Here is a 25,000-nt window from a genome sequence, read left to right as displayed (position 1 = left end):
ACTGTGGCTTCAGTTTGACTGAGTTTGACTTCATGGATTTAAGACGTACGATGGATTCAGCAGGATTTGGGGATGATGGAAGATGAAGCCCTGCAGCTTTTACAACGACAAGAGGAAACAAACAGCATCGGATCCTCAGACAGGATGAGATAAAGAGGATACTTCTCCATCATTCAGAGACTCCACAGAGACAGAGGGTGTTTCTCAATCGCGAGTAAAGCTGCTTCAGAGCCACTATTTCAAGCATGCTACGTCATCGAGTGCCGCCGAAGTACTGTTCCAATCTCCAGCATACTTGGAAATCTACCGAGCCCGGCGTACTCCGTTTGGAGAAATATCGAGGCTGCACATGAGTAGACTCCGCGGTCTTAAAATCCCCACAATGCTTTGCACACGGACCAATTTCCCCAAATCTGTGGCGGAAGATGTAAGAGGCGGGGCCTCTCATATGACGCACACATGCACACTTGCTAGCCTGTTCCTCTCTTTGTTTTCCAAATGGCAGGAAGTATTCTTGACTCGCTTCTGAAACAAGACGCTCAGAAGACATGTGCTACCAAGCAAGCGTACTCCACATTGAGAAACACCCACAGAGTACTTCCTGATGTCTTATTATAAAAACACAAACAAACATGGCCGCAGCACCACAGCAGACGGGTCTGATGGTGTTCAGAGAAACAGCTTCCTCCGTCACTCTGAAAATACACGCCTGAAACCATCCGTCAACCTCTGGAGGAAAAACACCCAGCGTCTGTGAGGTGAGGTTCTCATGGCCTGCAGAGGATCAGGGTCACAGACGCTGTAAACACTTTGAGGAGTTTAGATCTGCACATGGAGCGAGGGGACGAGGAACTTGTGTTAATATATACATGAATGATGTGACCTGTAGTTATTGAAGTGCTCCTTTTACTGAACTGTTAGTGGACAGTTTTATTATCATGCTGCTGTGTTTATTGTATTTTTGTAACTCTAATTTCCTTCAGGATAAACAAAGTCTTATCTTAATGGTTTGTGAGAAGAACAACATATATCCTTTCTCTTAGTAAGACGTACTTCTCCCTCCACATGCTTTAACATTTCAGTTTGCTGACAGACTAAAAGGTGTTTCTGCTCGGAGACAAAGAGCATCAGAACCTTTTCATCATCATTTCCCACAGAGAGCCGACTCTCCAAATCTCTCCTTTGTTTTATATTTGAAACTGGATGTTAAAGCTGAGGCTGCCACACACATTTCCTTTGATGAATTAAAACTGTCACTGCGACCAAACCACAGATTGGAAGAGGAGGAGGGAGAGGAGGAGATCCAGAAATAGCCCTCAGCGTTCAAACAATCAAACGGAGAAAGAGGAGGCGTTGGGAATCAAAGCTTCACAATGGAGGGAGTGGAGATGTGGCTTTCATCAGAAACACATCATCTCTCTCAGGTGATCGATTACTTCGCCCTGCAGAGACATGTCCTCCTCTCCATCAAACATGACCACAGCTATGGCTTCATGATGGTTTCATATCCCCCTCCTCTCCTAAAAATAACTGGGATTGTGTTTTAGCTCGTGTGATTATTACCAGACGACACATACATCTGCAAAAAGATTCAAACCAATGGAAACAGAGGAGTTTGCAGGGCGTTGGGAGGGGTTTGAACACAGGAAGAGGTCTTGTTAAACTTTATTATTTAATTGCACAGCGTATAAAAAGTCTGTAATAGACATTTTATAAGGGTATGGGGTACATGTTATATATATCTGTGATGACGACTGTGTGTGGTTTGTTCTTTAGTTATTATTTATCTGTTGAAGTATTGAATGTAGGGCATGCATATCATTTTGTCCAGCTGCAGCCAGATGTTTGTGGCTTTTATTATCCAGAAAAAGGTGTGAAAAGGCGTCGATTTCGGGTAAAAAAACACTGGGAAATGATCAATAAAACGTCTCTCATGTTCAAATATATCATGTGTGAACTCACCTTTTCAGAACGGCTTTTCTATGTATTTAAACTGCACATTTAGAGTGTGTTTGAGTACCTTTTTAAAGCACTCTATTAATAAAATAGTATATAATATATTATTATTAGAAAATAGACAAAAATGTCCATCTCAGTTTCTCAAAGTCCAATAAAAGGTCCTTAAATGTCACGTTATCATCATAAAAAGCAGAGAAAGGCAGCAGATCTCCATTTATGACATTTCTTCATGAATAAATAACTATAATGACTCATTGTTGCTGTTCCAGTTTTGGATCCTATCAGCACTGATTTCAAATCCATGCAGGGTTAATATTGACTTTTGAAGTATTTATATTGTAAATGCAAAGAGTGTTTCGGGGCAGGATTAAACTCTGGAAGCTCTCAACTCAAACTAACTTTATACTTTGCATGAAAAGCGATCTGACAGCGAGATATCTGATGAAAGCTGGGAGGAGGGATGTTTAAAAACAGCTTAAGGACAGGATTTACAGTAAATATTCTCACCTAGCAGCAAATGCACTCATGTGTCTGTGAACATGTTGCAGATACTCTAGCAGAAACGTATTGTGATGTAACTGAGACAGGAGGAGAGCGTGCAGGAATCTCTGCTCTGATTTACGGCTGGTATTTAAACCCCAGATGCCACACCAATAATCCCTAAATCAGATTCATGAGCTGACATCACACACAAAAAGAGCCGACGCTTCTTTCTTCTTCAGCTGCCGTATTTAGAAAGTCTTGCCAACTTAAAACAATGTGTAATCTGTTCTGAAGGTATCAGCATGTTCTGCAGGACTCAAAACTCTGCGTACTTTCCATCAAATATAAAGACATATTCATTCCCGCTGCTTATAAACAAATGACTGTGTTTCTCACTATGATACTACACTCAGTGTTTTGGGGAAGAGAGGGTCTTACCTTCCCAGGAAGCACTTGGGGAAGGTGGTGAGTTTGCGCTTGCGGTCCTTGATGAGGTTTCCTCTGCTCATCAGCTGGTAGAGCTTCTCTCCTTTCTCTGACACCATCACCCAGGTGTCCTGCTCCATGCCCAGCCGAAGACCTGAGGGGGAGATTATCAATCAATCAATTAACTTATCAATTAAACAACCTACCAACCAACCAACCAATTCATCATTCAAGCAATCCATCAATCGTTCAACCAATCAACCAACCAATCAATCACCAACCAACCAACCAACCCATAAACCAATCAACCAACCCAACAATCAATCAACCAACAAACCAACCAACCCAACAATCAATCAATCAACCAACCAACCCAACAATCAATCAATCAATCAACCAACCCAACAATCAATCAATCAACGAACAAACCAACCAACCCAACAATCAATCAACAAACCAACCAACCCAACAATCAATCAATCAACCAACAAAACCAACCAACCCAACAATCAATCAATCAATCAACAAACCAACCAACCAATTCATAAACCAATCAATCGATCAACCAACAAACCAACCAACCCAACAATCAATCAATCAACCAACAAACCAACCAACCCAACAATCAATCAATCAATCAACAAACCAACCAACCAATTCATAAACCAATCAATCGATCAACCAACAAACCAACCAACCCAACAATCAATCAACAAACCAACCAACCAATTCGTCAACCAACCAACCAACCAACCAACCAACCAACCAACCAACCAACCAACCAACCAACCAACCCATGAACTAACCCATGAACTAACCAACCAACCAACCCATCAATCAATCAATCAATCAACTAACCAACCAACCAACCAATCCATCCATCAATCATCCAATCAACCAATTAATCAACAAACTAACTAACCAACCAATCAACCAATCAGCCAACCAACCAGCTGTTTGATCTACAGATATTGATAAAACTGATTCTTACTCTTGCCTGAGCTGTTTGATCTACAGATATTGATAACTCTGAGTCTTACTCTTGCCTGAGCTGTTTGATCTACAGATATATTGATCTCTTACTCTTGCGGCGCTCCCTCTCCTTCATGACGGCCTCCAGCCACTCCTGCTTCTCCTCCGGACTCTTGGCCATACACACGAACCATTTGTTCTTCGCCGTGTTGTGGATCTTCCAGCCGTTGTTCACGATGTTCCCGCTGCTGTGGTAATCCGCTGAAACACACACACACACACACACACACACACACACACACACACACACACACACACACACACACACACACACACACACACACACACACACACACACACACACACACACACACACACACACACACACACACACACACACACACACACACACACACACAATGTATAAAGGATGTATTGACAACAACGAGTCACTTCAAAAGAAATCCTTATTTTGCCTAAAACGTGTTTAGTCCCAGATCAAATCTACGTTTAAGGGTCATAAAGACGTGTCTCTAGTGATTGTAATGTGAGCTTAAATGTTTGTCTTCTTATTTCTTATCTTAATATTGATGTTGCAAAAGGAGCCGCTGAGATGCACAAACACTTCAGACTTCAAAGATAAAGTCTCATCATATAGTGTGATTGGCTCTCACACAGGAAGCAGAGCAGAGAGCCCAGTGTCGGATGAATTATACACAGGAGCGTGTTTTCCAGTTCCCCCAAACAGCATCCATCTTGAGGCTGAACGAGGAAGAGGAGGAACCATCCATCAGCGGTCTGAACCACCAAGTGTTCAGAAAGGTTCCACAGAGACCGAGATAAAGAGTGTGTGTGAAGACGGACAGAAATAATGGGAATAACTCAAAGGGCCATTCTTATGTCAATCTTCATCTTCATCCCCTAAATGCATCACTTAAGGAGGTCAGAGTTAGAGGCTTCACTTTAGGAAGTGGCTTCTACTCTTCCACCTGTTCTTCTATCAATGTTTAAAGAATACCTAAAAAGGCCACTTCTGTTTTAGCCACACTGCATTAGCTCCGTGTATGTTTTAGATTTTAATCAAATAATTAACAAATCATATCTTAAAGTAGCAAAAACTATCAAATCGTATCGTAACATATGGAATAGTATAGTATTGTGAAGTATCAAATCAAATCATTTAGAGTAATTTTGTATCGTATTATATTGTATCGGATCATATGGAATTGTATCGTGTAGTATCTTAAATTTACTATTCGTAACATGAAGTAACAAATCAAACTGTATCCTATCAAATCTTAATGTATCTTAAAGTAGCAAATCATATCTTATCGAATCGAATGCAACGTAACATTCTATTGTATCGTGAAGTATCAAATCGTATCATACCGTAGCGAATTGTATCCTATCGTATCGTATCATAACATATCGAATTGTATCGTATAGTATCGTATCGTAACATATCGAATTGTGTCCTATTGTATCGTATCGTAACATATCGAATTGTATCGTGTAGTATCTTAAATTCACTATTCGTAACATGAAGTAACAAATCGTATCAAATCAAACCGTATCCTATCAAATCTTAATGTATCGTAAAGTAGCAAATATATCTTATCGAATCGAACGTAACATATCTATTGTATCGTGAAGTATCAAATCGTATCATACTGTAGCGAATTGTATCCTATCGTATCGTATCGTAACATATCGAATTGTGTCGTATAGTATCTTAAATTCACTATTCAAAAGTATCATATCTGTGTAACTGCGTCCAGAAATAAATGCATTTTTCTGGATTCCTCACCCGTGCCGTCGTCCACGTTCTCCACCTCCATCACCTCGGTGTTGATCCTCCCTCTGAACAGGAAGCGAGGAGCCTCCAACGCCGTCTTGCTGTTTTTTAAACGTCTTTAAAAGAGAGAAGACATGCATGTTATAACGCAGCGTGTAATCAGTATCAGTCGCAGCTCATGTAGGGTGAAGAGACTAACTACGATCATCTGATGTTTGGTACCGCGTTAAGGGAGGACAGAGGCTCCAGTTATTACAGAGAACATTGTGTGATCGGCTTTCGGTGCTACCTGCAGACAGAAAGCTGATTTTTCTAAATAAAAACCTGTTACATGTCCGGCAATTTTTGCACCAGCTCATGAGGAGAAATTCAAAGAAATAATAGTTGTTAACTCAGAGATGAGCACTGTTCTTTGTGAGGAAAAGAGATATTGTAATAGGGGGAAACAAAGAGGGATTCATGTGGTGTTTTCTGCACAGCAGCACGACAACGCTCTGCATCAGCAAGAGTTTCCTGATCACATGATCATATTCAATATCATTTGATTATTATTGCCGTCACATAGGTTATGTTCTCTCTCAAGCCAGATTTTCCTGAAACTTGGTGGAAGTGAGTAGAAATGGCCAAAGAAGAACTCATTGAATTTAGGAGCAGGGTGGATGCCTGCAGGGATCAATGTACAAACAAATTGCATATTAGTTTGGTTTGCATCCTTGATTTGTTCCCATTGATTTCTGGGATTCACTCCTGCTGAACTTACAGACTTTACTTTGGTGGTGTCTCTCCAACTTTTGTGCATGTGCCACAGTATTTTCACACAGCATGACAGCCGACTTTAAATAGTGTTTAAGAGTTGTTACCTGCAATAATAATACACTTTGTAATCATGTGGATCAATCAAAAGCACACTTGATGGTAAAGAAGCTTTGGTGCAGCTGGAGTCGACCCTTTCTCTCAAAATCTTGACTATTTGCTCACAGCTGTCCTCATACTGTGTTAACTAGGAGTTATCGATGCTAGTGATGAACTATTTAAAACCAAATATCAGCAAACATGCGGATAAAAAGCACATTTTGAGGGTTACGAACATTTAGTGCATCTGGAGTTGACTTCACGTATTTATTCTTTAAACAGAAGTTATTGAGATGTAAGAAAATGTCTCCGAGTCCTCGTTGAGTTTAGTTAATCTCCTGAAAGCTACTAACTTATCCAGAAAAGGTGATTAATATCCCACTTAGACTGATCAAATGTCATTGTTTCCCAAAGTTAATAACCCCCTCCCATTCGTCTCCTCTTCTGCAGGAAAGACTAAAAAGCTTCCCACAGTTCTCTCTTTTCTTATGCTTGCAGTAAATAATGAATTAAGTGCACAAGTTTATTTATAAGTGCAAGCGATGAATGTTGTGTAAGAGGAGTCCAGAACAATATAAAAACCCTAACCCTTATACAGTGTTCACTAGGAGTTATATATGCTAGTGATTAACCATTTCAAACCAAATATCAGCACACGTGTGACGTGTGGAGGAAAAGCACGTTTGGATGGCTAAGATTTCAAAGAGTTATGTCCTCGTTGAGTTTAGTTAATCACCTGAAAGATAAACCTACCAACATGTCCAGAAACTGTGATCAATACCCATGACTGATCAAATGTCCCCAAGTGAAACAATCCCTCCCATGGGTCTAAATAAAAACCTTCCCACAGTTCTCTCTTTTCTTATACTTGCAGTAAATTATATATTAAGTGCACAAGTTTATTTATAAGTGCAAGCGATGAATGTTCTGCAAGAGGAGTCCAGAGCAAGAGGGACACACACTGTTAACGCATGGATATCAGAATCACCTGTTCTTCTTCTTGCAGTAGACGAGCAGCTTGTCGAACAGGAAGAAGATTCTCTCCTGGATGTTTCCTGCAGAGATCTTCAGCAGGACGCCGTGCATGAGCATCTCCGTGCACGTGTCTGTGATGTTGGAGCCCTGCAGATGAACAGGAGGGGGTTAATGTCAGGCACAAGATAACCAGAAAGACCAAAAACACACCGATAATTACCAAGACAAGAAAACAACCAAAGAGATGCGCAACGACCAAAAGACACAATAAATAACCCCAAATCTTATTTATTATCTATGTAATGTTTTCATTATGAACTAAACTCAAAAAGTAAGGAAATGTGTTTGGCAGATGATTTCTTTGTTGCAACAATGCTTCTTGGTAATAAATCTTATACTGTTGGAAAGCCTGTTTTCTTACCTTTCAAATGGTGCCACTTTTGTGAGGAACATTTATTTGTGGGATAAGCAGCAGAGCTGAGTATTTGGGTTGCGCCCATGAAAAATGTGACAAATCTCCTGCTCTGAAGGTGAGAAGCAGGCTTTCCAACAGTGTGACATGTATCGCCAAGAAGCAAAGAAATACTTACCAAACACACATGTCCTTACTTATTGAGTTAAAGGTCTCCTATCATGCAAAATGCACGTTTGTATGTCTTTTGAGCTGAGTATGTGGGTTGCGCCCCATGTGACAAATCTGCTCTGAAATGCCAAAGTCCAGTTTACAGATTGTGTTTGAATAGTCCTTCCCTTCCTCTCAGGACTCTGTGGAAACACCTCACTGCGTTAAATGCACTCCGGTTACTAGCGTCCATAGAACATCCCGTGCAGTCACTGTTGCATTGTGGGAGCCATGTCTCTATGATGGGAATTTATAATAATTCAATATATATATAGGTTTCCTGACTACAAAATGTTCTCAGACAGAAGAGTGTCGCCTTGACCATTGTCTGGCCATTATCATATGGATGTTACGATACGATACGATATACTTTATTGTCTCCGTAAGGAAATTTGTTCTGGACTCCGTCCTGCAGTTCCGCATACATGTACATATACAAGCATAGTAGACATTAAGAGACATACACATATCATCAGTCATACACCGTTTCAACAAACACAATACACAGACGCACATACTGACAATGGAGACCTATTGCACAACCCTCATGGCCAACATTTAAAAATGTCATTTGACTACATTTCATTTCATGTGAATGTTAAGAAGCTTAATGGACATAGGTAGGAAACCTCAGCCAAGCATATAACTGTACTTTGGTTTATTTATTTCTGCTCATTTTTAATGCACGAAATTGAAAATGTGCATTAACTGATGGAAACTCAACTCAACTAAACTGACTGCACAAAACAAATCCTGCTTGAGTTGAAGATTCAATCGATTTAAAGGCTCTATTGTCTTTGATTCTGTTATTAAACAGAACTTTGCTTTAAACTTGTATATTTGTTCTTCTCTTACACCCAGTGTCCTCCGGCCTCACCTCGCCTGCTCCGGGATTTATGTCCAACGTTTGATCACGGCTAAAAATAACTCCGAAAATGTGGTTCGTATTTCCTCTTTCTCCTCTCTTCCTCCTCATCCTCCCCCTCTTCATCCTCCCTTTATCTCTCACAGTGCACACTTTCTTCCCTCTTGACTCCCCAGATGTTAAACTGGTTCCAGCTGGACAGTGTGTGTGTGTGTGTGTGTGTGTGTGTGTGTGTGTGTGTGTGTGTGTGTGTGTGTGTGTATGTGTGTGTGTGTGTGTGTGTGTGTGTGTGTGTGTGTGTGTGTGTGTGTGTGTGTGTGTGTGTGTGTGTGTGTGTGTGTGTGTGTGTGTGTGTGTGTGTGTGTGTGTATGTGTGTGTGTGCGTGCGTGCGTGCGTGTAGAACAGATGTGGAAACTTGTCCTGGTCACTTTAAAGTCCAGACCTCTCTAATGACACTTCCTCTCTGTGTTTAACGAGCTTTCAAAAAACCCCAAAAAACTGCACCTTTTCTCCCTTTTTTCATCCTATATTCTATTTATGATATATATATATATATATCCATCACTCCAAACTTTAATCCTGATCCTCACAGAGAGTTTTAAACCCTAATCTGTTTCATCTCAATCCTCTATTTTTACATCCAGACAGCAGCCAGACATAACAACGGCAGAAATGAATAAGAAATTAGGCGAGGGTAAAGCAGCCATTAATTAAAGGGGAATGTGAGAGAGAAAGTTCTTGAAGTGGCTGAGAGACGAGAGGAATGACACACACACACACACACACACACACACACACACACACACACACACACACACACACACACACACACACACACACACACACACACACACACACACACACACACACACACACACACACACACACACACACACACACACACACACACACACACACACTTTAAACTGTGTTTGTGTGAAGATAACAATATGTTTCTGCACTTTCTCCTTCTATTAAGTTAAGGAAATGTAATTGGAAAGTATTTCTTAATGCCCTGCAACACTTAGGCAATCCACAGAAATCTAATCGCCAACTTTTCTAATGATTGATTCATCATCTTAGTGAGAAATTCATGCACAAATGAATGGAGTTAAGGCTTTTCTCAGTTTCATATCATATTTAAGTTGATATCTGAGTTCTGGCAGAGCAAGACGTTTAAAACCATCACCTTGGATTTTGAGAAACTGGAATGGACATTTTCAGTCTTTTCTGGCAAAACATTGACTTGAACTTAAACATTATTTACAGAAAGGTCACAAACACATGCTCTCAAATGTCAGATTTGCTGCGTTTCTCTGTTTCATTTCATATTAATATATATATATATATATATTATGGACTTCTTGGACACTTAAAGACAAGATGCATGAAGTTTTCAGAGGTCAATACTCATCCATTCTAATTACTATTTCTCTTCCATCCCCCACCAGGTCTACTTATTAAGGCTTTATTATCATCAGTTATTTAATCTAAAGACCCCCCACCCTGAAGCTTTCACTCCAGGCTCATCCATGCAGAGAACACTGAAGTGAATACAGGTCATTGTTCCCAGAGAACCAGAAGCTTTAGACAGCAGTCACGCAGGAGGATAAGTGGCTTTAATGCGTCATGACTTTGAGCTTTTTCAAAGTTGCTCAGACATGTAACGTCCTGTGTGAGATTTAATTTAAACACAGAGTAGTTTGGACCCAGACCCCGGACCCCCGACCACATGTTTTATTTATTTATTTTTATATTTTTATATTACTTTAATGCATTTCTTATTCTGTGCCTGTTTTACCAATTATTGTTTATTTATTGTTTTTTGTTATTATTACCATTTTTTTCACGTTTAATGTATTTAAACATGTAAGTGTTAAAGGTCACCTATCATGCTATTTTTAGGCAATAGCATAGGTCTCAGATATATAAGAATATATAAAAACATGTCTGAAGTGTTTTGCTCCAAACACCAAACAGATCATTCTAGCCATGCCTCATATCCCTCTATTTCACTTCCTGTTTCTAAAGTGCTGATTTGGGTATAAAGCTTTAAAGAGGAGGGGTCTGAGCTCATGTGGGACCCAGCAGCTACTGTCTAAACTAAATACTGCCGTGATGAAACTCCATATCATGGATTATCAAGGATTGTTTCTGAAACAGTATGGAGCTCAAAGGCTTTCTCTCTTGCCGGTTATACCACAAGGTGAGTTCCTTTTTATTTCCTGCTTCTTCACACACATGCTCTCCAGTACAGGTTAGCTCTGAGTGTTAGCGATGCTAATGTAAACACAGACCATATTACGTCCAAAACAGTCGGGCATTGTTTCTGATAGCAACGTTTCTGATAGGGCCGTGGGTCCACATTTCAGATATTACGTCATATCGGACGCAAATCTGGATCAGCTCCGTTGTTCCCCCGTTTTTAGAGATTTGGGTACGGAGGAAAAGAGAGAGGGTTTTATTTTCTGATGTTGCGTGAGTTCCCCGACACACCGGGGACACACCGGGGACACACCGGGGACACACCGGGGGGACACACCGGGGACACATCTTTATGTATAAAAGACATCACAAAGTGCATTTTGCATGATAGGTCCCCTTTAATGGAATACATCCTGATGTCATTACTAATCGGTGCAGTAACACCATGATAGGGCTGTTGGGTCATTTTGAATGTAATACTGTATTGTACTGATCATTGTATCTTATGTGTCCTCAAAACCAACGTGAACACAGAGTGTATTCAGCCACCCCTAACCCTGAGGATGAAGTTTCTCTGTTCCTGCATTTGAGATCGATTTCATTTGTATATTGACTTTCTTTGTTAAACTTTGTCCATGAATCATTTATCAGTTTCTCTTAAGAAGTTCCTCCACAGCAAACACATGCAAACACACAAACACAACAATTACAGCCTCTGCTAAACCATGTCTGTCCAAAATATCATCTCTTTATCATTTGGAGTGGACATAATAGGAGCAGTACATCTTGATTTATAGCCAGAGTTATTGTTAAGTCTTAAATATTGAAAAAAGGATGATGTTATTTAAGAAGCAGACCTTGTAGAAAACTGCATGAAAATATGACATTTGTGTTCATTTCATGAATCAATGTTCGTCCACTCTCACCTCCCAGCCCTCGATGTGCGACTGCCACTCCTCCAGGATCTCCATCTTCTCCATCTGCCTCTTGGCCTCGTTGATGTTGGAGCACACGGCCTTCATCACCTGCAGAGACTCCTGCACCTGAGGGAAGTCGCTGTGCTTCTTCGGGGTCCGTTTCAGAAGCTCCTGCACGTTCAAATGTCATGTCAAACTTTCATATGAATGTAGAATCTGTTTTATATAATCACGTGTTTCAAGCCACACTAGTGAGTACTCATTTAGTGGCTCACAGAAAGTCACAGCCTCTGCACCATGTCTGCCAGAAACATCATCCCTTTATCGTTTGGAGTGGACATAATAGGAGCAGTAAATATTGAGTTATGGCCAGATGAGAGGATGATGTTATTTAAAAAGCAGAACTTATACGGTTAAAAGAAAATGTAGAAAGCTGGATGGAAATATGACATTAGTGTTCATTTCATAAATGAATGTGACAAAGGTAATACTAGATCTGTGTGCAGCAACAAAACAGACTTTGAATGCTTCGTGAACGTCATCATTTATATTTATGTATCTATAAACCTCAGCCAAGCATATATTTGAACTTTGGTTTATTTATTATTTGCACATTTGGGGATTTTCTGCTCTTTTTTTAGGCACAAAAATGAAAATGTGCATGAACTGGTGGACGGAAACTCACCTAAACCAAACTGACTGCCGAAAACTAAACTAAAATCATGCTCTAGTTCAAGATTCAATAAATGCAAAGGCTTTATTGTCTTATGCATAAAAGCTACAGCGTGGATTTGGCAATCAGCATCTTCAGGTTCAGGCTCTCGCATCAATGCAACAGATAGTAACCGGAGATTTGAGTTGGAGAATTCATCTCCAAGCATTCCTGAGATTTAGCATTCCCATTAACGCACGTGTGTCTTCTGATCACAAGACATGAAAAGTCATTCTTATCCTCTGCACACGTGCTTACCTTCCTGAGGTTCTTCAGTCAGTGGTTTTAAACGTACTGCTTCAGTTTGAACATCTGAACACCTCACGGTGATTTACTGAGATCTCCCTGATGCTTTCTGTGTCAGGTTAAAGAAGGACGCCCAGCAGCTGGAGGACTTCAAATGGTTCGAGTCTCAGATGATTACCCCCTCCCATTGATATTACTACATCTCTGAGGCTGCTGGGTGAATTAATAGATCCTAACGGGACCGGAGAGAGGATCAGATCACTCTCACGGCTTTGAAAGAGGATTTCATTTCACATCACAACGTTTAAAAACACAGCGGGGAGGCTGGTGTTACTCTGTCTGTGTGTGTGTGTGTGTGTGTGTGTGTGTGTGTGTGAGTGTGTGAGTGTGTGAGTGTGTGAGTGTGTTACTCTGTCTGTGTCTGTGTCTGTGTGTGTGTGTGTCTGTGTGTGTGGGTCTGTGTGTGTGGGTCTGTGTGTGTGTCTGTCTGTCTGTCTGTCTGTCTGTCTGTCTGTCTGTGTGTGTGTGTGTGTGTGAGTGTGTTACTCTGTCTGTGTCTGTGTCTGTGTGTGTGTGTGTGTGTGTGGGTCTGTCTGTCTGTCTGTCTGTCTGTCTGTCTGTCTGTCTGTCTGTCTGTCTGTCTGTCTGTCTGTCTGTCTGTCTGTCTGTCTGTCTGTCTGTCTGTCTGTCTGTCTGTCTGTGTGTGTGTGTGTGTGTGTGTGTGCGTATCCTCACTCTGAGCAGCAGGGGGTATTTGCAGATCCTCTGGATGGGCGCCACCAGGTAACCCTCCAGAGGAACCTCCGTGTTCTTCCTGCCCCCCAGCAGCATGCAGTTCTGCAGGAAGGAGAGGGCTTTAAGAAGTGATCAGATTCAAAAATGCCTTCATTACTGATGGACTAAAGAAATGGACGTGTTGTGCTGCTGCAGTGTTTATTAACGGATAACATGCATGCTGTAAGAATCAGAATCAGGTTTATTACCAGGCAGGTCGACACGTACGAGGAACTGACATTACACCACTTCTTTAGCCTTAATGACTGCAGGAACTGGACTTAAAGGAATACTTTCACCCATCAAATAATTACTTATATATCAATGACTCATATACTTTGAAATCTTGTAGATAACTTTTGCATGGTTAAAAAATAGAAAAATATCATAAGGAATTTAAGGAAACCAGGGCCTCGTCCTTGTGCATCCTAAATGTCCAGATGAGTCCAAAATGTAGATTATCTTAGATATATTTTGCTGTTTTTAAAATGCAACCGTCCATGTGGAAGCATGCAAGAAACACAACCGGTTTTCTTCAAGAATACAAAGTGATCGGTCAAAGGAGCGACCAATCAATACATCAGAGTCTACGCAGAAAATGAATCGTGGAGTCTGGATTCAATCCGGTACAGACTCCTGCTACTTAAAGACTGTGTGTTTCATTTGAGACATCATGTGTGTCTGTGTTTCATTTGAGACATCATGTGTGTGTGTGTTTCATTTGAGACATCATGTGTGTGTGTGTTTCATGTGAGACATCATGTGTGTGTGTGTTTCATGTGAGACATCATGTGTGTGTGTGTTTCATTTGAGACATCATGTGTGTGTGTTGTAGACATTCATGTGTGTGTGTGTTTCATTTGAGACATCATGTGGTGTCTGTGTTTCATGTGAGACATCATGTGTGTGTGTGTTTCATTTGAGACATCATGTGTGTCTGTGTTTCATTTGAGACATCATGTGTGTGTGTGTTTCATGTGAGACATCATGTGTGTGTGTGTTTCATTTGAGACATCATGTGTGTGTGTGTTTCATGTGAGACATCATGTGTGTGTGTGTGTTCATGTGAGACATCATGTGTGTGTGTGTTTCATGAATCTGTGTGTGTGTTTAATTGAGATTCATGTGTGTCTGTGTTTCATTTGAGACATCATGTGTGTGTGTGTTTCATGTGAGACATCATGTGTGTGTGTGTTTCATTTGAGACATCATGTGTGTGTGTTTCATTTGAGACATCATGTGTGTCTGTGTTTCATTTGAGACATCATGTGTGTGTGTGTTTAATTTCAGACATCATGTGTGTGTGTTTACAGCCAAGCGTCTCACCAGTAACATGTGCGGACGCTCCGGATCTTATTGAGTTCCAGCAGAAGCCTCTGGGCCTTTTCATGGTTCCCACAGTACTCATCGTAGATCTGGAAAACACTCCTCTGCGAGAGAGGGAGAAACATGAGGAGAAACATATGAGTTCTGAGCAGAAGTTATAGGATTCATAAGAGGAAAAGACGGGAAGACACCATGACTTATCAGCAGAAGTTATAGAATAGAATATATTTGTATTGTCATCATACAAAGTACAACGACATGTCTTTGGCAACTCTCACTGCAGTAAGAAATAGACACAAATAAGAGTGGTAAAAGCAGAGGTCGTAGCGATGACAATGTGCATATTTACACTACAGTCTGAAAACTTGAAATGTACAAACTATATAAATAGTGTATTTCTAAGGATTCATATTATTCCTCCCCACTCTCTCCTCTTCATCGTGAGATAATAATAATGTACACAGACCTCACATCAGATCTACTCTGCAGCCAAATGCATCCTGCATCGTGTTTTTCACAGCCTTTAAATCACTACGCCGTCACCACAGAGAAAATAGTGCCCTCTCTCCTGCAGCTCTCTTTCTGACAGAGTCAGGAGGATAACTCTAAAAATGTATTTATAACAACAATACATTTCGATCTTGATTACTTTCCGTTACTTTTGGATTTACCTCAACATCAAATCTACAAATAAGGACAAGTATATTGATATTGATATATTGATGCATATCAAGCGTGCACTGGGTTTTTTACTAATCCACCTTCTGCATGCAAAAAGGAAGATGTTTAGAAAGTTAAATCTGCCTAAATGAAAACCAAAAAGCTAATTCAGAGGTTATCCATATTAAGTCATGGACTACAAAACAGTGCCATTGACAAACATTCATCTGTAAATACTCCTGTAAATTACATGATATAATTTCTACACGTTATGCTGATACACGTAATCACCTTTCTGCAGATGTGTGTTTTAATTTGTGCATGTGCTTCGTGATATATCATACTTTATATTCAAATGTATTGTAACATGTAATCCTGCTAATAAAGCCCATTATTTAAAGAAATAGGCGCGTTCACACCGGAGAACTTTTACCCGTACCTTTCCCGTTTAGTTCCGTTAGTGCCTGGAATTTTGCGTTCACACCAAAAAGAGAACTTATATTAGTTCAGAGAACTTTTACCTCCATTTCAGTCCCTGCTGAGAGGTGGTACTTTCCTGGGGAGGAACAAGTACCAATTTCTGATTGGCTGGGCGAATTGCAAACCACACCCCGAAAAACTCTGAAAGGTTTTGTGAAGCCGCCATTGTATTAGCTGGCATTAGCATTATTAGCATTAGCATTAGCCCCGCGCACCAACGGAGAGAGAATAACTTGTGGCAACACAAAAGAAAACATGGGAGCGGTGGAGATGAGGAGGTGGGGTACTAAGTGCTGGGAACTAAGTGCTGGGTACTAAGTGCTGGGTACTAAGTGCTGGGAACTAAGTGCTGGGTACTAAGTGCTGGGAACTAAGTGCTGGGAACTAAGTGCTGGGAACTAAGTGCTGGGTACTAAGTGCTGGGAACTAAGTGCTGGGTACTAAGTGCTGGGAACTAAGTGCTGGGAACTAAGTGCTGGGTACTAAGTGCTGGGAACTAAGTGCTGGGAACTAAGTGCTGGGTACTAAGTGCTGGGAATTAAGTGCTGGGAACTAAGTGCTGGGAACTAAGTGCTGGGTACTAAGTGCTGGGAACTAAGTGCTGGGAACTAAGTGCTAGGAACTAAGTGCTGGGAACTAAGTACGGCAAAGTACTTGGTGTGAAAGCGGCTAATGAAGACAGAAAGAAGTACTTAAACCTGAGGGGAAACTCAGTTCTTCTTCTGTTAGTACATTACATTACATTTAGCTGACGCCTTTATCCAAAGCGACTTACAATGACCAATTACAGGGACATTCTCCCTGGAGTAACTGAGGGCTAAGTGCCTTACTAGTGGTGGTGTTCCAGGCGGGATTTGAACTCACAACCTTCCAATCTTCAGCCCACCTCACTATCCATTAGACCAGCTCCAGCTGCACAGCTCTGGTTTTAAATCCTGTTTCTAAATGCAGTTATGAATCTCTAAAAAGGAGTTATTTTTTAGTCCTGGGAACCGATTGGGTCCAAAGGGAGGATTCAGTTTTCACCCAGCGTTACATAACCCCTCTGTGTTCCTGCATGGTGTAACTCGGTACGAGGAGTTTCAACACGGCACTTAAAGAAAGGACATTTTGAAGTATCTGCAGAATAAGGGGAATAAAACACGTCTTATCTCCAGGGACTCACACGGTCCCTCACGACTGATTTATGGTCAGTTAGGATGTGATTGATATCCCTCTCCTTTATTTCCACCTGAATCAGCAGCAGGAGGACACATCAGTGCCTTCATGACGTTTAGATTTACTCCTCTTGTAAAGAGTTAATGTGATTTATTCCACTTCTAAACCTGTTTTATGTCAGCGTGCTTCAGGAGAAGTGAGGTGAACGTTACATGTCATTTGTCATTTGTTAGACGCTTTTATCCAAAGCGACTTACATACATTCAGTACTGTGGACAATCCCCACAGGAGCAATTTGGGGTGAAGTGTCTCAGGGACACAACGACATGCTGACTGCAGTGGGGTTTGAACTTGCTACCCCCTGATTCGAAGTCCAGCACACTATCCACTGAGCCACAGCCGCCCGAACATCAGGTATGAAGCTAACCTCACATGTGCACTTCATCATTGGAGAGATGCATTGATAACATGTGCAGTTACCATCATGTCTGCATCTGAGCTCTGACAGCAAATAAGTGAAATAAAACTCTTGAAATAAGTCAAAGACAGAGCACGCATCAATGAGACTGAGTTTAAACATGATAATCAAAAAGGTAGTCGGATATTTAGTTAGTTTTTAACTTAAAAAGCTCAAGTTAATAGGCTTTTTATATCTGTTATTGTTATGCAAGTCTTATTTGATGTATAACTTCTGATGTTTATGTAAAAAAATGTAATGCTTTTTCTGCTAAATCTGACTTTATATGAATATTTAATTATATTTTTAAAGTATTTTTTATTAGACATTTTACTTCTTATGTCCATATATGTATTTGTGTTCTTTTTAATTCAATTTTTTACTTGAACTTCTTTACTTTAAGTATATTGTAAATGTTTACTTTTATTTCACATCTCAATAAATACAAATATTTTCGTTTTTTTATTCCTCTTTTATTCTAAATGGAGCACAAAACAGATTTAAAACAGTATTCTGATGATTTAACACTCCCAAAAGCTCCCAAAAGCTCCCAAGAGGTCCCAAGAGCTCCCAAACAATCGCCTCCCTACCTCTGCTTAATATTTGTGAATCATCTTAATATATATTGTATTAAATCTATCAAGGTGTCCTCTCAAATGTGACCCACAAAAGCATTCAACTCGCATGAAGCATTCAGTGACGGTTGTGCCGTCTCTTTGGATAAATCAGATCATTGTAATGCGTTATAATATATTGTAATATCTTGTATTGTAACTCACAAAGTGCAGGAAGCAGCGTCCGACCTCGTGCATGGCGTTGGGTTCGGGCAGCATCAAACCCTCCACCATGGACAGGAAGTCTCTGTGCAGCGCCAGGATCTCCTCGATGTTACAGAACAACACCTGGGGGAGGAAAACACACCGAAACTGGATTTTAATACAAAATAAAGGGTGTTTTTAATATTCACCAGCTGTTCTCTTGCACCAGAGATCAACCCTGAGGGATGGGGCTCCTTTGTGACGGGCATCTGGGCTTAAGAGGTCTTTTCTCAAACATTAATAGAGATATTTTAATGGGAAAAAGGAACTTTATGTCAGATATTAAAGGTGAAACACAATCAGAACAGAGAAGGCTTTAATTAAAGAGTATTATTGAGTTGCATCTGGTGCAACATGGCGCTGCATGGCGCTGCATGACGTTGCATGGCGCTGCATGGCGCTGCATGGCGCAGCATGGCGTTGCATGGCGCAGCATGGCGCAGCATGGTGTTGCATGGCGCAGCATGGCGCTGCATGGCGTTGCATGGCGTTGCATGGCGCAGCATGGCGTTGCATGGCGCAGCATGGCGTTGCATGGTTTGCATGGCGCAGCATGGTGTTGCATGGCGCAGCATGGCGTTGCATGGCGCAGCATGGCGCTGCATGGCGCAGCAGGGCGCTGCATGGCGCAGCAGGGCGCTGCATGGCGTTGCATGGCGCAGCATGGCGCAGCATGGCGCAGCAGGGCGCTGCATGGTGTTGCATGGCGCAGCATTGTGTTGCATGGCGCAGCATGGCTTGGCATGGCGCAGCAGGGCGCTGCATGGTGTTGCATGGCGCTGCATGGCGCAGCATGGTGTTGCATGGCGCAGCATGGCGCTGCATGGCGCAGCATGGCGCTGCATGGCGCAGCATGGCGCTGCATGGCGTTGCATGGCGCTGCATGGCGCAGCATGGCGCTGCATGGCGCAGCATGGCGCTGCATGGCGCTGCATGGCGCAGCAGGGCGCTGCATGGCGCAGCAGGGCGCTGCATGGCGTTGCATGGCGCAGCATGGCGCAGCATGGCGTTGCATGGCGCAGCATGGCGCTGCATGGTGCAGCATGGCGTTGCATGGCGCTGCATGGCGCAGCATGGCGCTGCATGGCGTTGCATGGCGCAGCATGGCGCAGCATGGCGCAGCATGGCGCTGCATGGCGCAGCATGGCGCTGCATGGTGCAGCATGGCGTTGCATGGCGTTGCATGGCGCTGCATGGCGCAGCATGGTTTGCATGGCGCTGCATGGCGCAGCATGGCGCTGCATGGCGCAGCAGGGCGTTGCATGGCGCAGCAGGGCGTTGCATGGTGCAGCATGGTGTTGCATGGCGCAGCATGGCATTGCATGGCGCAGCATGGTGTTGCATGGCGCAGCATGGCGCTGCATGGCGTTGCATGGCGCAGCATGGCGCAGCATGAAGTTGCATGGAGCAGCATGGCGTTGCATGGCGCAGCATGAAGTTGCATGGAGCAGCATGAAGTTGCATGGAGCAGCATGGCGTTGCATGGCGCAGCATGGCACTGCATGGCGTTGCATGGCGCAGCATGGTGTTGCATGGCGCAGCATGGCGTTGCATGGCGCAGCATGGCGCTGCATGGCGCAGCATGGCGTTGCATGGCGTTGCATGGCGCAGCATGGCGTTGCAATAGCGCAGCATGGCGCAGCATTGTGTTGCATGGCGCAGCATGGCGCTGCATGGCGTTGCATGGCGCAGCATGGCGTTGCATGGCGCAGCATGGCGCTGCATGGCGTTGCATGGCGCTGCATGGCGCTGCATGGCGCAGCATGGCTCAGCATGGCGCAGCATTGTGTTGCATGGTGCAGCATGGCGCAGCATGGCGCTGCATGGCGCAGCATGGCGTTGCATGGCGCAGCATGGCGTTGCATGGCGCAGCATGGCGCTGCATGGCGCAGCATGTCGTTGCATGGCGCAGCATGGCGTTGCATGGCGCAGCATGGCGTTGCATGGCGCAGCATGGCGTTGCATGGCGCAGCATGGCGTTGCATTCTCTGCCTTTTTTACTCCCGATTTGATTCATTTCATTTCATTTCAAACCTTTATTTAACCAGATGGTCCCATTGAGATCAAGGGAGACCTGCAGACCTGATTGTTTTTGTGGTAAAACATGTGAAACTAGAGAATGCAATTCCTGAAGAAATTGCTAGTGGGAATGCTTTATGCTGAAAAGCTGAAATGTAATGTGTAAGAAGAAAGTGAAGAATTTAGATTGAAATGATACATGAACACTGGGGGCTTGAATGTGTGATGAGAGAAGAAAAGAAAGTACAATTATGGCAGGTTTAAAAAATAAAATCTGTCCTCCACTCTGTGACACTCTAAAATCTGAAGAAGGCCTCTTTACCAAGCTCTGAACAATGTTTAATATCTCTAAAAGTACAGATTTAAAAGTTGTGTTACACGAATAATGTGATGTGTAACATTTTAAAGTTGGAATGAGGTTTCTGAGTGAAAGTATGAATGAACAGTTAGCAGTTGAAGTCGCATGAAGATTGTTGAAGTCTGAAGAATGTCTCCATTGACTTCCATATTAAAAATGGGATGTATCTCTGGAATTATGAAAGTTATGAATGAGAAAAGTAATAGCCATCGATTCCCGACCGAGCTGAACGTTTTGATGTTTGAACAGAGTTTCTGCGATGTGGAATGTGGGAGAAGAAGAGGTGCAAAATAACCCGGCGGAATAATAATAAAGAATTGTGTGCGTAGCAGAACAAGTAGAGGCACGATATCCAGCCTCAGGTGAAATTTCATCAAAGCTTTTCAGGAAGACTGCATTATATAGATTTTTAAATGTGAACTTGCACAATAAGCACATTGTGTAGGACTGCAGTGTTTGAGTTAGTTTGAAGAGAGTCTCTGTAGAAAACTGCACTAACAAATAAAATAAAACCTTTAAAATGATAAAGAAATGTGGAGTTTTTTTGCACTTTACGACATTTATCCTTTCACTTTCTTCAAATTCAACAAGAAAAGTGTTGTTAGTTTCCCCGTAGTGAAGCAGAAGAAAGACAGGACTAACTTTCTGTGCGTGTTTATCTATCGTAAATCATCCTAATATTCAACATCCTCATTCAATGTTCCTGGTATCGTGCAGAACCTCCTCTGGATGTCCTTCAGCTGCTCGATGCTGACCCTCCTCTTTCTCTAAACTCAGTGAACAGCGTGTTCCCAAACACTCTGAAGTATCTCTAAACACGGACGTCACTAAACTCCTTCTGAATGAGTATTTACCTCCTTTATTATCCTGCAGCACTTTAAATAGATTATATTCACAGCTGCTTCCTGCTGCGCTGCATCCAGAAATACTTCCCTGTTTCAGGGTGAAGAGCTCCAGAACAACAGACAGGGTCACTTATGGACCTTTTATGGATCAAATTACTGCAAAGATAAGGTCTGTGAGCAGAGTAAGAGTCAAATGCATCTGATATCAGGGCTAGTTAAGTCATTGATCTGTAACATGAAGAATCCTGCAGAAGCTCCACTTGTAACCGTGTGTGTACTGTAGATGTGCTCTCAAGAAATGTCTCCAAATGAAGTGGAAAAAAGGTCTGGAAGACGAGAGAAAAGACTGATATTGCAATTTGATTTGTTTCCTAATATTAGAGGGGATTAAAGAAACAAGTTGCTTTGTAGGCCAGAACCTAGATAACACATATCCAGCCTTCAACACTACTAGTCATTGACTAAAGGAAACTTGGACTTAAACACCAGACTAAGTGTGTTTAGTAAGAGTCAAAAGCCTCTAATATCAGAGCTAGTTAAAGTATAATAAATAATAAATAAATAAATTGCTCTTTTTCTCATTTCACAGTACAGGTACTAGGCAACGAAATGGTTCCTCTGCATGTGACCCATCGTAGTGTTAGGAGTAGTGTGCTGCCATCATGTCCGGCGCCCGGGGAGCAGTGTAGGGAACGGTGCCTTGCTCAGGGACACCTCGGTAGCACTTGGTCTTGCCGGGACTCAAACCGGTGACCTTCCAGTTGCCAAGCCAAGTCCCTATCGACTTCGCCACCACAGCCGTCGACTCGTGCATTAGGTCATGGAAGAAATGCATCTGTAAAATGAAGAATCCTGCAGAAGCTCCACTTGTCACCGTGTGTTTAGCTTAGACGTGCTCAGAAATGACTTCAAATTAAGTGGAAAAAAGGACTAGAAGACGAGAGAAAACGTACCAGACTGATATTAGTGGGGATTAAAGAAACAAGGTTGCTTTGTAGGCCAGAACCTAGAGAACACATATCCAGCCTTCAACACTACTAGTCATTGACTAGTAGTTTGAAACTTGGACTCAAACACCAAACTAGCCGCTCACTCTGACCTCACCTTCACCGTCTCCTCCGTGATGTTCTTGTCGATTCTGGTGGCGGCGTATAGCTCCAGACGATGCAGAAAAACCTGCAGAGAGATAAACAGTTAACACTCAGAACACACATTACATCTGGGTGTCGGAGGCGAGGCACATTTATTTATACAGCACCTTTCAACACAAGGCAATTCCAAGTGCTTTACAACAATGAAGAAACATATGAGTGAAAGATAATGAAACATGAACAACAAAGGAACATGCATTAAAGTGACAGAGCACACGTCTGAAATGTTTAGCTCTGACTCTCAATCATTGCTCACTTTCTAGTCTTTCTACTTTCTTGTTTAACTTGTCCGTTAGTTATTTCAAGTGTTTCAAACTAAACGAACCCTTTGGAAGATTCTAATCTGTAACCAAATATTCAGAGTATTCAGCGGATCCTGGCCATATCTGTGTAGCATGTACTTTGCTCCCAGGCGTTCATGTGGCTTGCTAGTGTTGGACCCCATGTGCAGTCACAAAGTCACCACTTAGGGTCCTTTCAGTATTTCTACTCTAACCCCAATACACGAACGCCTTTAACACGAAGACAGGAGGTGTGTGTGTGTGCAGCTTCAACTCTCTGCAGCCGTCACAATGGACACCTGATCTCCATCGCTGGGTGGAGAGAAGGCGGCATGTTAAGTGTGTGAATCAAGACGGAGGGGAAGTGCTTTTACTTTCTTTCTGACTTCCTGCGCTCCCTGAGGACGAAGGTTCCCAGGCTGTTTTAGAAAATAAAGAAGGTCTGAGAGTCTTAGAGTGAGACTGAAGAGGGAGACGTTATTCTGCGAGCCTCGGGGAGAGAGAGCTGGAAACAAGAGACATCCATCAACATGAGTGTGTGTGTGTGTGTGTGTGTGTTTCCCGCTCATTCATCTGTGCCTATGGATGGCAGAATAAAAAGCCCAGCTAAAACAATTAAGGGAGTTAAAGCAGGTAATAATTCATTCTATTTAGGTAATACCCTTAGGTGTGTGTGTGTGTGTGTGTGTGTGTGTGTGTGTGTGTGTGTGTGTGTGTGTGTGTGTATGCGTGTGTGTGTGTGTGTGTGTGTGTGTGTGTGTGTGACAGGAGGCCATGATGAAATCCAAAGCAAGGAGTACACATCTAAAACTTTTCGTGAAATATTTAAAAACACAGGAGAAATATTCGTCCTTTCTTTTCGTTCTCTTCCAACAAAAACAATGTCACTGATGTTCGTACAGCCGTCATGTTCTTCATTTGTTTTCATTTCCCACGTCACACGTCACACACACACACACTGATTTGTTCTATTTGTCCTGCAAACGGCCTAACGGCAGCCACTGAAGCACGATGAGAGCAGGCATGAGATCTGTGACTTTAAAGTGTGTGAACGTGGATAAGCAGAAGGCTCTCTGAAAGACTCACAAGGCGGTCAAAACTCTGACTGTATTAATGATCCGTATCCAAACACACAACCATTTCAACACGGCAGACGTCACACTGACACAGGGACAGAGCTATTATCAATACATCTGCAGATTAGTCACAGAAAATGCCGGTATTTAGCGTTATAAAGTCAAGATGAAGCGTCAGTCCAAAACACGAGGATATTCACTTTAATATAAAATATGACAAATTGACCTGAAGAAATGTCTCAAAATCCTCTTAAATCACACTAATTGATTTCTATATCCGGGGTCTTTAATGATCCTTTTCGCTCATTACCAGTCTGTTTTCTGCGCTTCAATGCCCACCAACATTAGCATCTGATTAGCAAGTCTAATGCTAACAAACAGGACAGGCATGACGGGGTTAAACTTCTGATCTGCATGGTGTTCATCACTCCAGATGTAATAACCCTCAGAGTGTTCAACAGCTCATAATCACTGCATCTGCACCCTGATCATTACAGAGGATATCAGAGGAGAACTCTCACTCTGATTGGATGGAGATTAGAATTATCACTCTGGAGATAACGACTC

General features: G+C 42.3%; 1 protein-coding gene across 2 annotated transcripts in view; it reads right to left on the bottom strand.

Moving 5' to 3' along the window:
- Positions 1–25,000, bottom strand: part of prex2 (phosphatidylinositol-3,4,5-trisphosphate-dependent Rac exchange factor 2) — a 114,549-nt gene that overhangs the window by 66,790 nt on the left and 22,759 nt on the right. The window contains exons 2-10 of one of the 2 annotated variants that reach the window (XM_034115537.1): positions 23,030–23,101; positions 18,665–18,787; positions 15,137–15,234; positions 13,766–13,874; positions 12,082–12,243; positions 7,476–7,609; positions 5,648–5,751; positions 3,952–4,101; positions 2,881–3,022 (exon numbers count right to left, since the gene is read on the bottom strand). In XM_034115537.1, coding sequence (XP_033971428.1) covers positions 2,881–3,022; positions 3,952–4,101; positions 5,648–5,751; positions 7,476–7,609; positions 12,082–12,243; positions 13,766–13,874; positions 15,137–15,234; positions 18,665–18,787; positions 23,030–23,101 — 1,094 coding nt within the window. Of the gene's footprint in view, positions 1–2,880; positions 3,023–3,951; positions 4,102–5,647; positions 5,752–7,475; positions 7,610–12,081; positions 12,244–13,765; positions 13,875–15,130; positions 15,235–18,664; positions 18,788–23,029; positions 23,102–25,000 lie in introns of those variants that run through there. The other variant, XM_034115536.1, reaches the window with a different exon arrangement.

Source organism: Trematomus bernacchii, unplaced genomic scaffold, assembly GCF_902827165.1.
Source record: "Trematomus bernacchii unplaced genomic scaffold, fTreBer1.1, whole genome shotgun sequence".
Taxonomy (NCBI): Eukaryota; Metazoa; Chordata; class Actinopteri; order Perciformes; family Nototheniidae; genus Trematomus; species Trematomus bernacchii.
This window is presented reverse-complemented; position numbering and strand designations above follow the sequence as displayed.